Source organism: Gymnoscopelus microlampas (assembly GCF_963454915.1).
Source record: "Gymnoscopelus microlampas genome assembly, chromosome: 17".
NCBI classification, from domain to species: domain Eukaryota; kingdom Metazoa; phylum Chordata; class Actinopteri; order Myctophiformes; family Myctophidae; genus Gymnoscopelus; species Gymnoscopelus microlampas.
In genome coordinates this window covers 22,961,945-22,975,816 of record NC_139954.1, presented here as the reverse complement: position 1 = coordinate 22,975,816, position 13,872 = coordinate 22,961,945, and the positions used below count along the sequence as shown (strand labels likewise).

Below are 13,872 nucleotides of genomic sequence, written 5' to 3'. Positions count from 1 at the left end.
CGTCTACTTTCCATACATCCCACCGATCACAGGAGCAAGTCGATGAGTGACATCCAAGTGGACCCGGCCGTTCTGCGACAGGTGCGTCAAGAGGAGCTGCAGAAGTTGCGCGAGACGGTGAAGGAGACAGATGACCAATGGCAGGATGTGAGTACCACTCGAAAGCCTGACTTACTGTATACTTAGTTGCGCGCTGATGTTGCATGCTGAATATAGCAGATCTACGCAACGCGTTGTGAGCTTGTAGATTGGCTATTTTCAGCATTTTAACAACCAAGATAAATCAGGCATAACACACACACACACACACACACACACACACACACACACACACACACACACACACACACACACACACACACACACACACACACACGGTGCAATACACCTGCAGGATCGCCGTTTGTCACCTAGCAGCCTTGTTTCTCCAAACCCAAACATCCCTTGTGTGTTAACTGTTGAATACCTGTAAGCTGACCTAAGCTTATGATAAAATTGTGTACCTAGAAATTGAAAACAAGTGCACTCTATTTACTGTTAGAGCTACATAAAGAGAACAGGTGTTACGGTGCAGCCAGAATGGCCCAGTGGCCACAGGGTGAAAGCAGAGCTGTTTAGACAGAAGGTAGAGAGGGAGACAGAGCTGATTAGAGCGACACTGCCCTCTGGCTATGGATTGCCCTCATTCCAATTTGCAACCATGCTCTCACTCAGGAATATTGTGCAATGATGCTGTGATGTAATGTCTAGAGATGATACCGAGACGTCTAGTGATGCTAGGATAGATTTAATTAGGCTAAAACTATCCAAAACAACATGACATCTGTTCCACTGTCGAGTGAAAATGCGGTGCACTTTTGTACCTGAAAACATGTTCTTTGAAGGAGGCCAGCCTATCACTCCAGTTTTGAAGGAGGCTGTTCTCCATTCCGTCATGCTCACTTAGTCCTTTTCAGATAGATTCATTAATAACCTCTTAGCCACATGTAGTTACAATGTGGAAAAGTCAATCAGTGGTCTAATAGTACAGTGTCAGTGTAGAATAATGGAGTCTTAAAGCAGCATTTAGGTCACACAGAGTCCCAAACACTCGGGGGACGTGAGCCGGGAGGAGCCTAAAGCACACAAATAGAACACCTTCAAATGTAGCCCTTTCTCCCTCTCTCCGTCCTACTCTTTCGCTCCCTTTTCCTTCTCAACTTCACTTCAATTCTGTGGTGTTAACCACTCAACAGATTCCTTCCATCATCCATATTAGGTGAACAAGCTGAGTTTAGTTTAGTTTTCATACAGTGCATATTTCTGCGATGGTGGTTGAGGTAGTCTGGTCTCGTGTCTCTGCAGGACCTGACCAAATGGAAGAACCGACGCAAGAGTGTCAACTCTGATATTGTGAAGAAGAAAGAGGAGAGGGAGCAAGTTGAGCAGTCACCTGCGGCCACCTACAGCAACAGAAGGTCCAAGACCTTCAAGGAGATGCAAGAGGGGAGGTATGGAAAAACACTGGATAATGTGCAGGCTTCACTGAGTGTACTGAAGAACGTTGGTGCAATCTTGGTATGTCTGCTCCAAACTATTTGTTAATGGTTGTTGTGATTTTACCTAATGGCATTAGGAAAACGTAATTTATCTTTAATACTCGCTGAAGGAGAAACTTTGCTTCTTTTTTATCAACAACAAATAAATCTGCTTGTGCAAGGATTGGAGTGGACATCGGATCCTGTGGTCAGAGACATTGAATGGGCTAACTCTCTAATTGTCCCTCTGTGAAAGTGTAATCTAATAGTGACTTATAACTCGCCTCCCTACCTGCCCTTTCTCTTCTTGCCTCACCTCTCTCCCTTTTTATCCTGTGTCCCTCATTCCACTCTCCTCCCTTTCACTTGTTCCCCTCCTGATGTCAACGCCTGCTCACCCCAGCCCTGTACTCTTTGTCCCTGCCCTCCGCATCTCCCTAATACTCACTGCTTTCCCACCCCGTCCGTCTTTAATGTACCTGTTACTGTCCATTCCACCACTTACCCAACCCCCCACCCCCCTTTTCCTCCCCACAGAGAGAATAAGAATAGAGACAGAAGTTCCATTGGCAGTCGTCTCAGCTCTCTCTCTTACCTGGACGAGGACGAGGACGTATTTGACAACCCCATCTCTTCCCGCACTGTCCCGGTTAGAAGCAACACCATCGACATTCCCTACTCCTCAGCGGACCGTCCCCGCATCTACTCGGAACCCTCTTTGTTAGAGGAGGACACCCCTGCTGCGCCATCTACTGACAGGCCTGCACCACCCCCTCCCACCACACAGGAAATTAAGGTTGTGGAAAGTCCTGCTGGCAGCGACACCACCACCACCACCACCCCCAGAAGCTATACCTCCATCTCCAAGCACTACTCTGCAACCGCTGCACCTACAGAGATGAACACCGGGCCAGCCCTGGAGCACACCAGCACGGCCAAGTCGGAGGAGTCCCGCAATGCCGTCTCCGCGCCCCGCGCCTTCCAAAAGGCGCCGGAGGCAAAGCGCCCCTTGGCGGCTACGCAGGCTGAGAACGAGGCCCCCTCCTCCGGTTCCCTGTACAAACAACCAACACAGTACAACTCAATGGAACCCAAGCCTCCTGGGGTGTATCGGGTGTCTGCCTCCCTCCCCAGGGGCTACCAGAGATCGGATAGCGCGCGTCTCACCTCAGTCGTCACACCCAGGCCCATCGGGACCCAGTCCACCCGCATCGCCTCCCTTCCCCGAGCCGTCACCGTGAGTACTTGATTATTGTGCATCTTTGTGCAGCTAAAGATAACCTGTACCTGTCTTCTATCCAAGGTCTGTTCTGTGCAGTGGTTTTAAGCTGAAGGGCATCTAGCAGGCAGGCTGGGACACTGTCTGTATTTGACATTAGGAGAAACTTGTTTTTTTTGGTGTGTTATAGTGTCATGTATTGGGCTGTACAGTAGAGTAACTCACAAGTAATATCTGATTACTTTGTCTGTAAATAATGGATGAAGATCATGTTTTTTCTTACTATACAGGACTAACTCACTGAGTATAGAAATTATTGTCAGCTTTAAATACGTTATTTAGACAAGTCCTTGAATGTCGAACTGGATTTCATGTACAAATCATGGTTATGCCATCGTTATAGTCTTAAGTCTTGTACTACTGTACATCTGAAATGCATTTACTGTGTAGTTCATATCTGGATTTACCCACTTAAACACCTTGTAATGATTAAAAGATTATGATTATTCCTGTGTCTTTTAAATTGGAATGTTGCACCCTGTCAAGTTTGAGACTTGTGTTCTCTGTACTTAACCCGCTCTTCATTTCCTCTGGGGCAGATGGATGATCCTCACAAGCGTGTGAACGGCGATGTAAACATCTCCAAGAAGTCCTCTGTGCCAAGCCGCTACCACCAGTTCATGACCTCGGAGGACGAGGCTCAGTCTCACTCCAGCTCAGCCCGCAGCAGCGAGGATGAAGAGGAGGATGACGAGACCAGAGAGAAAGGCGTCAGCTCCACACAGAGCATTTCACCTGTCCCTCCCCAGGTCAAGAGTGAAGCCCCAGTCAGTCCTGCTCTGGCCAAGGATACCAACCAGGTGCTTGAATTACAAACTGTTGACAAAGCACGTCGGCTCTTATCCACTGGCTACAATAGTAGACTGTGACATATAATAATCCTGTAAGAGATTATATATGAAAGATGAGCTTGAACACTGAATAAATGATTTTTAGCTGCTGCCGCAGGTGTTCAAATGTAAATACAAAACTGTCCTTACATGGCCTGCCTGTTTAAATAAAGGCTACACAACAAGACTACTAAATAATAATAATACACGCACGCACGCACGCACGCACGCACGCACGCACGCACGCACGCACGCACGCACGCACGCACGCACGCACGCACGCACACACACACACACACACACACACACACACACACACACACACACACACACACACACACACACACACACACACACACACACACACACACACACACACGGCAGCTACACAGTAGGTACAGTACAGTACAGGATCCAAGCTTGGCTGTATTAGACAGACATAAATCATTCATACATACAGAGAGCAACAATGGTTCGGCTTTCTTTGGCTCTTGGAGCCTAACCAGCACAGGCCTGCTTCCACATGCGCACAAAACCTGACATGCCAGCTCCTCCCCATAGCAGAGGAAAGTTATGGAAATGGAAAACATTGAAGGCTGTCATATTAGATAGATGGAGTGTGTCTGTTCATGTCGGTCCATGGGACTCTGTTTTGTGAAGCACTTTGTAACAGTGTGTGTGTGTGTGTGTGTGTGTGTGTGTGTGTGTGTGTGTGTGTGTGTGTGTGTGTGTGTGTGTGTGTGTGTGTGTGTGTGTGTGTGTGTGTGTGTGTGTGTGTGTGTGTGTGTGTGTGTGTGTGTGTGTGTGTGCGCGCGCGCGCGTGTGTTTGTTCTAGGAGAGCTACTGTGACATGCGGATTAATCTGAATCAGAAACCCAACAGCAGCAGAGACTTTGGTTTCCAGGCCGACTGGGACTCGACCGGGGCTCACGTCTCGTCCATCCAGACAGGTACACTTTGCTTAATGTCTGAACACATAGAAATGTCATTACAAAAAAAGGAAACTGACTAGCCATGAATTGAAAAATGGAGAACATTTTAATATTTTTTAAATATTTTACACCAAAGATAACACTGGTCCAGCATGGTTCAGTGGACAACGACTCGCAAGAAATGACCCAAAGCGACTTGTTGGGTTTAGAGATAGAGTGGTAGTATTGAAAACCTGTGTTCTATCTCTGTTCATTATAGCAGTCAGGAATTAAAGCCTAGTTCTCAGATCGCCTTGCGGCGGGGGCCCATTGCAGCGGGTATGCCAGGCCTATGTAGGGCAGCATCTATCTGGGTCAGATCTGCTGGGCCTGAGCCTCTCTGTCTCTTTGCAGAGGCTTCTCAACCTCTGTATCAAGGCTTTTATTATGCATCAGCTGAAATAAAGAGTTTGATCACGCTTTTTGTTGGTGGTAGTGACATTTGTTAATGGTGATAGTTAGTTTCTTAGTTAACAGCAATCTGTTTACAGTGGTGATACTATCTCCCATGAAGGTAAGGACAGATAGTGCTGTATTATAACGAGGGAAGGGGTTACTTTGAACGGTCAGTAATGGTGCAGATGGGGCCACGGCAGTCAGTCACTGTCTTGATTTTCAATGTTGGCTCTCCGGCCCTTCTCAGCTGATCAGAGACCAGCGGTGTTTCATGCCCGCTCTCTGTGTTCCCCTGTGCAGGCACCCCAGCAGAGATGTGCCAGTTGCAGGTCAGTGATGAGGTGCTGACGGTGAACGGTCACAGGGTGGCAGACATGAGCTATCCAGACTGGAAGGACAGCATGGAGCATGCTCTGCAGCAGGGAAGTTTGGTCATGGATATACGCCGCCACGGCAAGAACAGTGAGTCACCTGTGTGCGTGTGTGTACAGGGTTGAGTGTGGGTGTAGGTGAGAGACAGGCAGAGAGTGAAAGAGAGAAAGAGAGACAAATTGCAAGGGAGTGAAATACTTGATCCAGTGGTGGAGAGAGAGCGAGAGAGAAAAAGTGTGAGAGAGAGAGAGAGAATAGCAGAGCTGCTGCTGAACCACTTAAAGGATTGCATTTCTAGGGTGACAAGGTTGCTTATGCTGGTTGGGTTGCTAAACGGTTTTGACACTCTAAATTGGTCCGTAAACTGCTGTGAAACCATCCGTGAATGATCTCATGACAGTTAAATGGTAAAGGTCTCATAACTGTGTTTCTTCCTATTTATTTCTATTCTGGGAACGGGAGACAATTTTCGAGCTGATGCTGAGAATTAAGAGACCACTCTATCCTCTGACTGGTGTCGCTTTGTGTCCTTAATGTCTGTCCCTGTATTTGTGTCTATTTGTTCATGTCCTTTCTTAAAGCTTGATTGACGTGCGACATGTTGATCGACAACAGCAGCAACGTATTTTCAACTGGAAAAGTGTTGAAGCGACACTTTTTCAGTTGAAAATAATGCACGTCGGGCTTTACTCTCTATGAATAAGCTTTCCTCTGTTTCCAGTGTGGTGTTTTAGGAGAACCCTGCCCAGGCACCTGGTCCTATGAGTGTGTGTTTTTCTTGATTAGAGTGTTAACCCATTAAAACCGGGAAAGAAGTTGTGTCATTTTAGATTTTAGCTATAAATATATATATATATATATAACAACAAACGTTTTTCAAAAAAGCATTTCGTTGCTGTAGGGCAGAAATCTTTTATCTCCATATTCTAACTTTTGGTGTTTTTTCGTAAATGAATGCCCTACTTAATTATTGAGCTTGTGGATCTGCTACTTTTGATGTTTTTTAATTTGTTTTTTAATTTGAACCCTGAAAAATATGACCCGTTTCGGACATATGAGGTTTCCCACCCGACAGAGATGATTTGTATAATCAGCTTCGGGTCTTAATGGGTTAATATAACAGGCTTACCCGTTCTTATGCAGAAGTCATTCATTGTCACTTGCTAACATAATATGCCTTCCAGCCTAGTTGAGTGAAACTGAATAGTGTTTGTATAGGTCCCGTGTTAAACACTCATTCTATAAGTCTAGTGTGGGTGTGAGCCTGTTAGCAACACTGTGGGGTTTGTGGCAGCTTTGGTATAGACTGCATGGCTGGGGAAGCTGGTTTCTCTCTCAATCCCATGCTGCTCTCTAACACCATAACAGCACCTTCATTTCCTCGCTTGATAACCATGTCAGGGCCCCATAGTGATATAATAGACAACATAATGTATAATGTTGTGTTTTCCCTTTGACATATAGTATACCTGTATACACACAACACGCACGCGCACACACACACACACACACACACACACACTCTGCAAATGCATGTTTATGTAAAATATTTTATTTATAGACCATACACCTATTCCAGCACTGCAGCTAATCTATAACAGTAAACACACATTTTGTGCATTAACTCACACAAATGCACCTTCTTCATGTACATGTACATGTCTATGTACATGTACATGTCCGTTCCAATTCTCTTTCTGTCGCTGCGTTGTGTGCATGCAGACTGGGACAGAGACCTACCTTCCCCACCATTTAAAGGCCATAAGACCATCAATCTGACCACTATGGATCATCCAATATTTGTAGGTGCCTCAGACACAAAAACGGTCAACACCAGCTTGGATTTCACTTCACGACTACCCACGGACACGCTGACACCCCAGGAGTTGCCTACCCACTCAACCATTGTGAGTGACCTAGGATAAGTGAAGTTGACTAACTAAAGTAGTTAATTAGTTTGTGAGCTTTGTTTTAAATGTGTTTCTAGTAATGCTTGGATGTGGACAGATCAGTGAGTATATTATTTAGATGCATGTGTTCATTCGCTAGTACCTTTTTTTTAACAAAGTTCCGCCATAATGTGTCTCCTTGCAGGACGTGGCCTCCAACGGAATGAATGGCGGTTTCCGTAAAGAGCCAGTGACCATGAGAAACAAAGGTAAAGGGCAGAGTAGCGCATCTTGATGGGAGATATATTAAGGTAGAATATCAATCCTTAATGAAAACATAGAAGCATTATCTATTTTGTGTGCCATGATTTTGGAAGAAAGTTTTTTTTAGGGTACTGAAAATACTTTGAAGTCATTGAAATCAAATCAGCATGATGTTTTACTTTTGTTGAATCTTGCTTATATCAATTGTTGAATTAAATGTGTTATTTACATAGGTTCCTACTTTCTCTTCCCCTGTTCTCCATTTCCCATGTAGACTCAGAACCCATATCTATGAAAAACTTAAAACGGAGGTCAGAGTTTTTTGAACAAGGTAAAAAGCACTGACCTTAGCAGGGCTGTCAGTGTTGGGTTGAGTTCTGCATAATCTGGTGGCTGGGTGCTCCATGCTTTCATCTTGCGCAATCCTACGGGGTTCTATTGGGCTTATTGTCTTTTATGCATGTTTTACATAAACCAATCAAGACCTCATGTTCAACTGTTCAGCAATGTGCTAACCACTTAAACCCTCTACTTAGTTGACCAGCGTTGGCTCTTTAGCTATATTTTAGTCTGCTCATTTTTTCCCCTCTCTTCGCCTTAAATAGCGAATAATTACGATTATAACGTGTTGCAGCACAACGCAAGGCGTTGCGAGCTTGTAGATCTGCTATTCTCTGCGAATGTTCCCTCCAGAGAGAGATAAGACAAGACCTTTATTGATCCCGCTGGGGAAATTCAGTCGCCAAAGACAAAATTGGGACGTTAGGATTCAAGTGGTTAGAGATCAGTTGATCATAGGTCGCCTGAGGACTGAAATAGAAACAAAACTGCAAAAGTTTGAGATCCTCCAGGGTTCCACTTGGGGTCACAGCTTTTTTGTCTGTCTGGTCTGTTGTTAGTATGTAACCCTTTCTGCTCTACCCCCTCCCCTCTTCAGGCTGCTCAGGGCCCAGTGTCAGTGCGCTGGTCTACCTCTGTGGTAAACAGGGTTGAGTGTGCGGTGATGTCTTCACCTCCACCTGGTATACTGACATGCTGTCAAAGCCAAGGGAACACAGACATAGTGTAGTGGTTGACAAGTCTTAAGGCACACTAAAGGCCAAATTATGCTTGCCGCGTCTGCGTAGGCGAGTCCATGTACTGTAGCAACGTCATGTGTCATAAATCCGTCACCAAGTAATGTCCGCGCCCGCGGGGACATCTGCGTACATCCCAGACAAGTGTAATGACTGCACATGTGCTAGAAAAGAAAAATGGACGCTCTGTTTGAGGAGATGAGAGGAGTTTCTTTATAAATCCAATTTAGGAGATGCATTGCTACCTGCTGTATTATATTATGTTACAATAAAGAACTTGAAATGGCAGCAGAACAGAATAAAAACCTGAATAAAACCCACTTCAAATCTCAAATTCATTAGTATCTGAGGTCTTCAGGGAATAACATGAATGCACAGAAATTATTTACACAAGATAGAGAGTAGACCACGTCTCACAAAACTTTAATTTGTTTGGAAGAAGGTTATTAGATTATGCCTTGTGTTGATTGCAGCCTGTGTGGACCTTGCTCTTGAATGCATGTGTCTGCAGACACCAAATTGTAGTATAATTAGAATTACAACCATGTTACGTCCACTGTCCCTCACTGACCCTCGCACCTACATGGACACGGCAAGTACTATAATCAGGCTTGACCCCTTAGTGTGAACTTAACACCAAAGGAGGCTTTTTATTTTCACTTTTCAGACTATTCCGCTTGAATAATTGTATTACTTAAAGAGTACCTTAGTTCAAAACATATGACAAATTTCATGATTTTTCCACCTCAAATGAAACAAATTAAGTTTTTATTTATAAAGCACAACAACTCTCATTGACCAAAGTGCTGTACAGACCATGAGGTACAGTAATAACCATAGACAAACAATGAGACATACAATTCAGAGTTCCTCCAATACTGTCTAATCTAGTTTAGTGATAAGATTACATTTGAAAATACTTTTTTGTGTGTTAAAGGGGAAATCCACCCATTTTCAATATTTAACTATGTCATTAATATAGCATAAAGGAGTTGTGTGGAAATAAGAAAAAAGTTCCCCCCTTTCTGTGTTGCCTTGAACTGGAGGATTGATTGTGGGAAATGGGTGGATTTCCCCTTTAAGTAACAGATCTAGCCCCTAAAGCTACACAGCATGCCAGACACTGTGCCAATATATTGACCACAAATACAGATCCTCGTTTGATCTGTATCTTGCTGTGTGTGATATTTTTGTATGGTTTCCAGGTTAAACACATTACACTTTTCATTGTGCTGCTGTGCACGATGATGAAAGCATTTTTGTTGCACTCGTTTGACTACTAATAGTTTGCCTGCATGCATTGGATGAAGTGCAGTTTGATGATTGGTGACTGTATACTTTGCATCTTGTGCATGTGCCCGGTTTGTGGTTTCTGAAGTGTTTTTTGTATGATGTTACTTTGTTTGTCTGATGTTATTTCCTCTACAATCAATGTAATGATATATTTTACCCACAAGACATCAATGACCATTACCCAATGTAAATGTCAAATTGATAATAAATCCGAGGAGGTGAACTTAAGGGACCTTTTTTGCTCCAGGCTTTTTAAAAACGTCAATTATCGCTGTGGTGTTAAATTCCATTACCAAAAGCGAATTTGCACCAGACTGCAAATAGTGCTTAGGTTTTAACGTGCCTGTAAGCTGTTTTTGTGATTTGTTCTGCTGCTCCAATAGTACATACTTGGTATTCATTGAACAATTTTTTGTCTTTTAAAGGAGGATCAGAGACGGTAATATCCGATGTGAGTAATTTTTATATACGTATATAAAAGTATGTTTTGCCTGTTTTCATTTGTACTATTTTAGTGTGACTGTTTTGTTTGTTTTTACAAATCCCTTGATAGATTTTTGCACACAGTTAAACAGGTATTTTTAAATTGTGACAGCATCTTTGAAAGAGGATACCATGATCATTACAGCGCCAAGGCCCATCATCAACCACTGTTACCCTAGTGCCCATTATTTGGACATGTCAGAAAATGACAAGCTCACAATGCGTCACGCAGTGATGCGATGTGTTGCGTTACATGAGCTTGTTGATTGGCTGTTTTTGAACATTTTTGAATAGGGTTTAACTAGTTAATCGTGTCATACAGTTACAGAGATGGGTGCTTATTCTCCCTTTTAAGCTCTTGATTGGCTTGAATACAGCATTATAATGGTAGACATTCCACAGTATCATGTGAACACAAAGCATATGATTGTTGGGGTCTGCTGTTGTTTTTAATGGGTGCTGCCATTTCCTTCCCGCTTTGAATATTGAGAAGAGAAATACTGAAATTTACTATCAGATGCTACTGAATAGGTAACCAAGATGAGTTTAACCCCATAAACCCAAGCTCCCTTTTCTGGGCATGTCATAATAGGCAAACATTCTGCAATCTTGGCGAACAGAATTGGTGTAGAGGGGAAAAAGGAGGGGGGGGGCCAAATATAGATCCCTGGGGGCACGATCAACTAAGTATATAGGGTGGTTAGTGGTTAAGAAGATGATTGTCATCATGCAGTTTTCATAATGACATAATAGTCGTCTGTAATGTAATGTGTGTTGATTGACACTGGGTGTGTCTGCTCTCTCATTACCAGCTAGTACAGCTACCTGTTCCCACAATTACTCCCTCCTCTAACCGCTGGTCATGGGATCCCGAAGAGGAGCGCAGAAGACAGGAGAAATGGCAAAAGGAGCAAGAGCGCCTCCTCCAGGTACACAGGGTCAGATTACCAGTGTTCATGTGTAACCACCTGGATTTGAACCTGGTTCTCCCATTTGGGAAGCCAAGCATCAAACATCACCTGGCCAAGGGATACAATTTATTATGGGTCTGGTCTTCACTCATGGCTACTATTCTGCATTCACTCCGTTTTGACCCCCACCCCCCAGCTGCTCACAGAAAAAGCCTCTGCTGGATCAAAACAAATAAGTAATTTCCCCTCGGGATCACAACCAATCCTCCTTTACGGTTCCTAATGGTCTAAGAATACTACTCCTAACACATCATTCACACGTGTGCATATAAATGCACTCTCTCTTCACATCTGAGAAGAGAGTGTTGCTGTAGCTGGAGAGGCCTGCTACTCCTGCAGTCTTTTTCCCTGTAGGTCAAACGGCCTGATTTCTTAACCCATTCAATCCGGGAACGCATCTGTGTCACTTTAGATTTCTTTGGCTATTAAGAACTAATATCAGATATACAAGCTCATAACGTGGCTGTATGAGCTTGTAGATCTGCTATTTTTGAAAGACCGTGAAAATGCAAAAAGTGCAAATCTTTGAATATATACATTTTTAACAAAAATCTTTGCTTCTGGGGGTCCCTGGAACAAAATATTTTGAGATGGGGGTGGCTCCGCGAACAAATACATATCATTGACATGAAAAAAGTTTGAGAACCACTGATATTATTGCAACGCGAGTTTTTTTTCAAAACAACTGTTAGGATTTATAGAAGACATTTGTAGAATCACCAGAAGCAAAGATTTGAAAATGTTCGCTTGATTTGCAAAAATGTTCACGATTTTTCCCAAAAAATAGCAGATCTACCAGCTCGTATGAGCTTGTAAATCTGCTATTTTTGAATAGCCAAAAGTGTAAATTAATGTTTATAGCAAAACATCTAAAATGACACAGTATGCGTTCCCGGATTGAATGGGTTAATGAGGTGGAGAAACAAGTTCTTCTAGGTTCGACTGCTTTCAGGACAGTGTTTTAAAGATGATGGGCTCAAGTCAAGGGAATGTCTGCAAGTAGTGTATTAAATCCATGTTCCAGAGAATCAATTTCAATGTTGTGGACTTCAAAGGTGTGTGTGTGCGCGCGTGGGTTGAGTGCGATTCAAGTCGGTGACCCACTTTCATTGCCTCTTGTGTCCAGGAGAAGTATAAGCGTGACCAGGAGAAGATGCAGGAGGAGTGGCTTAAGGCCCAGCAGGAAGTGGCAACCAGCAAGAAGGTACAAAGTCCACTTACTGCCTCAGACTACACAGTCAAATATGGAGTGTTAATTACTTCAGAAAATGTACAAATGCGTCATTTGTACATTGCACTTTCATCATCAGTTAGTTATTTATCATTTCTTTGTTTTTCTGACTTCTGACACATGATCAGACTTAATTAATCCATTAAGACCGGGAAAGCATCTGTCATTTTCGATTTTAACCACTTTAACCATTATTTTATACGTTGGCTATTCAAAAATAGCAGATATACAAGCTCATAGCGCGTCAAAAATCAAGAAAATGTGCGCAAATCTTTGAATATATATATTTTTTAAAGCGAACATTTGTAACTCAATTTTTTTGCTCTGGGGGGTCCCTGGAACTACATATTTTTAGATAGGGGTCTGCGGCTAAATACATATCATTTTGGGGGTCCTTGACAAGAAAAGGTTTGAGAACCACTGATATTATAGCGACATATGTGTTTCAGAAAAATTGATTTAGAAGACATTTGTAGAATCGGCCTCAGGTCTTAATGGGTGAAATATCAGATTTTTGATATATCAGAGATTGTTCTTTGATCCCCTCTTCCAGCCTGACGTTCAGGAGCCACAGGGCCTCCAGGTGAACAGCCACCCCGTCAGCCCGTACTCTCCCCTCTCCCCCCTCACCCCCATCTCTCCCCTCAGCCAGCCCTCCTCCTGGGACAACCAGGAGGAGGTGGCGGAAGCCCTGGAGGAAGAGAGAAAGAGGAGGGAGGAGCAGGAGTGCCAGAGGCAGGCGGAGGAGAAGAGGAGGCGGGAGGAGGAGGAGCGCGAACTGCAGCGCCTCCAGGAGGAGAGGAAGAGGAGAGAGCAACAGGAGGAGGAGGAGAGGAAGAGCAGGGAGGAAGAGGAGCTGAGGTGGCAGAGGAGGAAAGAGGAGGAGCGGGTGGAGGAGGAGAGGAGGCGCCGGGCAGCGGAGCAGCAGGAGCAGCAGCGCAGGGAGAGGGAGAGAGCACTGGAACTGGAGCAGCAGCAGCAGCAGTGGTCAGTGCAGTCAGTGTCTCTGAAGACATGGTCGAATTACTCAGATGTTTTATTTAAAAAGTAGCAACACCACAATGTAGAGTCCTGCACTCAACATTTTACTTGAGTAAAAGTACAAACGTATTGGCATCAAAATATATTATAAACAGTGCTGATTATGCAGAATGTCCCATTTCGCCTAATTTAAAAGAAAATGTGTCAAAATATATATATAAAATAGGGCTTAGGTGGTTAATGTATGTTTGTTTTGTAATGCTAATCTAAATTTGCACGGTAACTAAAGTTTTCAAATAATTGTAGTGGAATCAAACGT

At 43.7% G+C, this 13,872-nt stretch overlaps 1 protein-coding gene across 10 annotated transcripts in view; it reads left to right on the top strand.

The window, feature by feature from the left end:
* The window catches only part of lmo7a (LIM domain 7a), a 60,451-nt gene that overhangs the window by 35,415 nt on the left and 11,164 nt on the right, over positions 1-13,872 (top strand). For 5 of the 10 annotated variants that reach the window (XM_084084916.1, XM_084084920.1, XM_084084921.1 and 2 more), the window contains 13 exons: positions 33-147; positions 1,345-1,490; positions 2,055-2,754; positions 3,336-3,596; positions 4,462-4,576; positions 5,294-5,455; positions 7,088-7,272; positions 7,460-7,523; positions 7,793-7,849; positions 10,313-10,338; positions 11,183-11,299; positions 12,468-12,545; positions 13,126-13,574. In XM_084084916.1, the coding sequence (XP_083941042.1) occupies positions 33-147; positions 1,345-1,490; positions 2,055-2,754; positions 3,336-3,596; positions 4,462-4,576; positions 5,294-5,455; positions 7,088-7,272; positions 7,460-7,523; positions 7,793-7,849; positions 10,313-10,338; positions 11,183-11,299; positions 12,468-12,545; positions 13,126-13,574 (2,475 nt within the window). The remainder of the gene's footprint in view (positions 1-32; positions 148-1,344; positions 1,491-2,054; positions 2,755-3,335; positions 3,597-4,461; positions 4,577-5,293; positions 5,456-7,087; positions 7,273-7,459; positions 7,524-7,792; positions 7,850-10,312; positions 10,339-11,182; positions 11,300-12,467; positions 12,546-13,125; positions 13,575-13,872) is intronic. The other 5 variants (XM_084084918.1, XM_084084923.1, XM_084084922.1 and 2 more) reach the window with 3 other exon arrangements.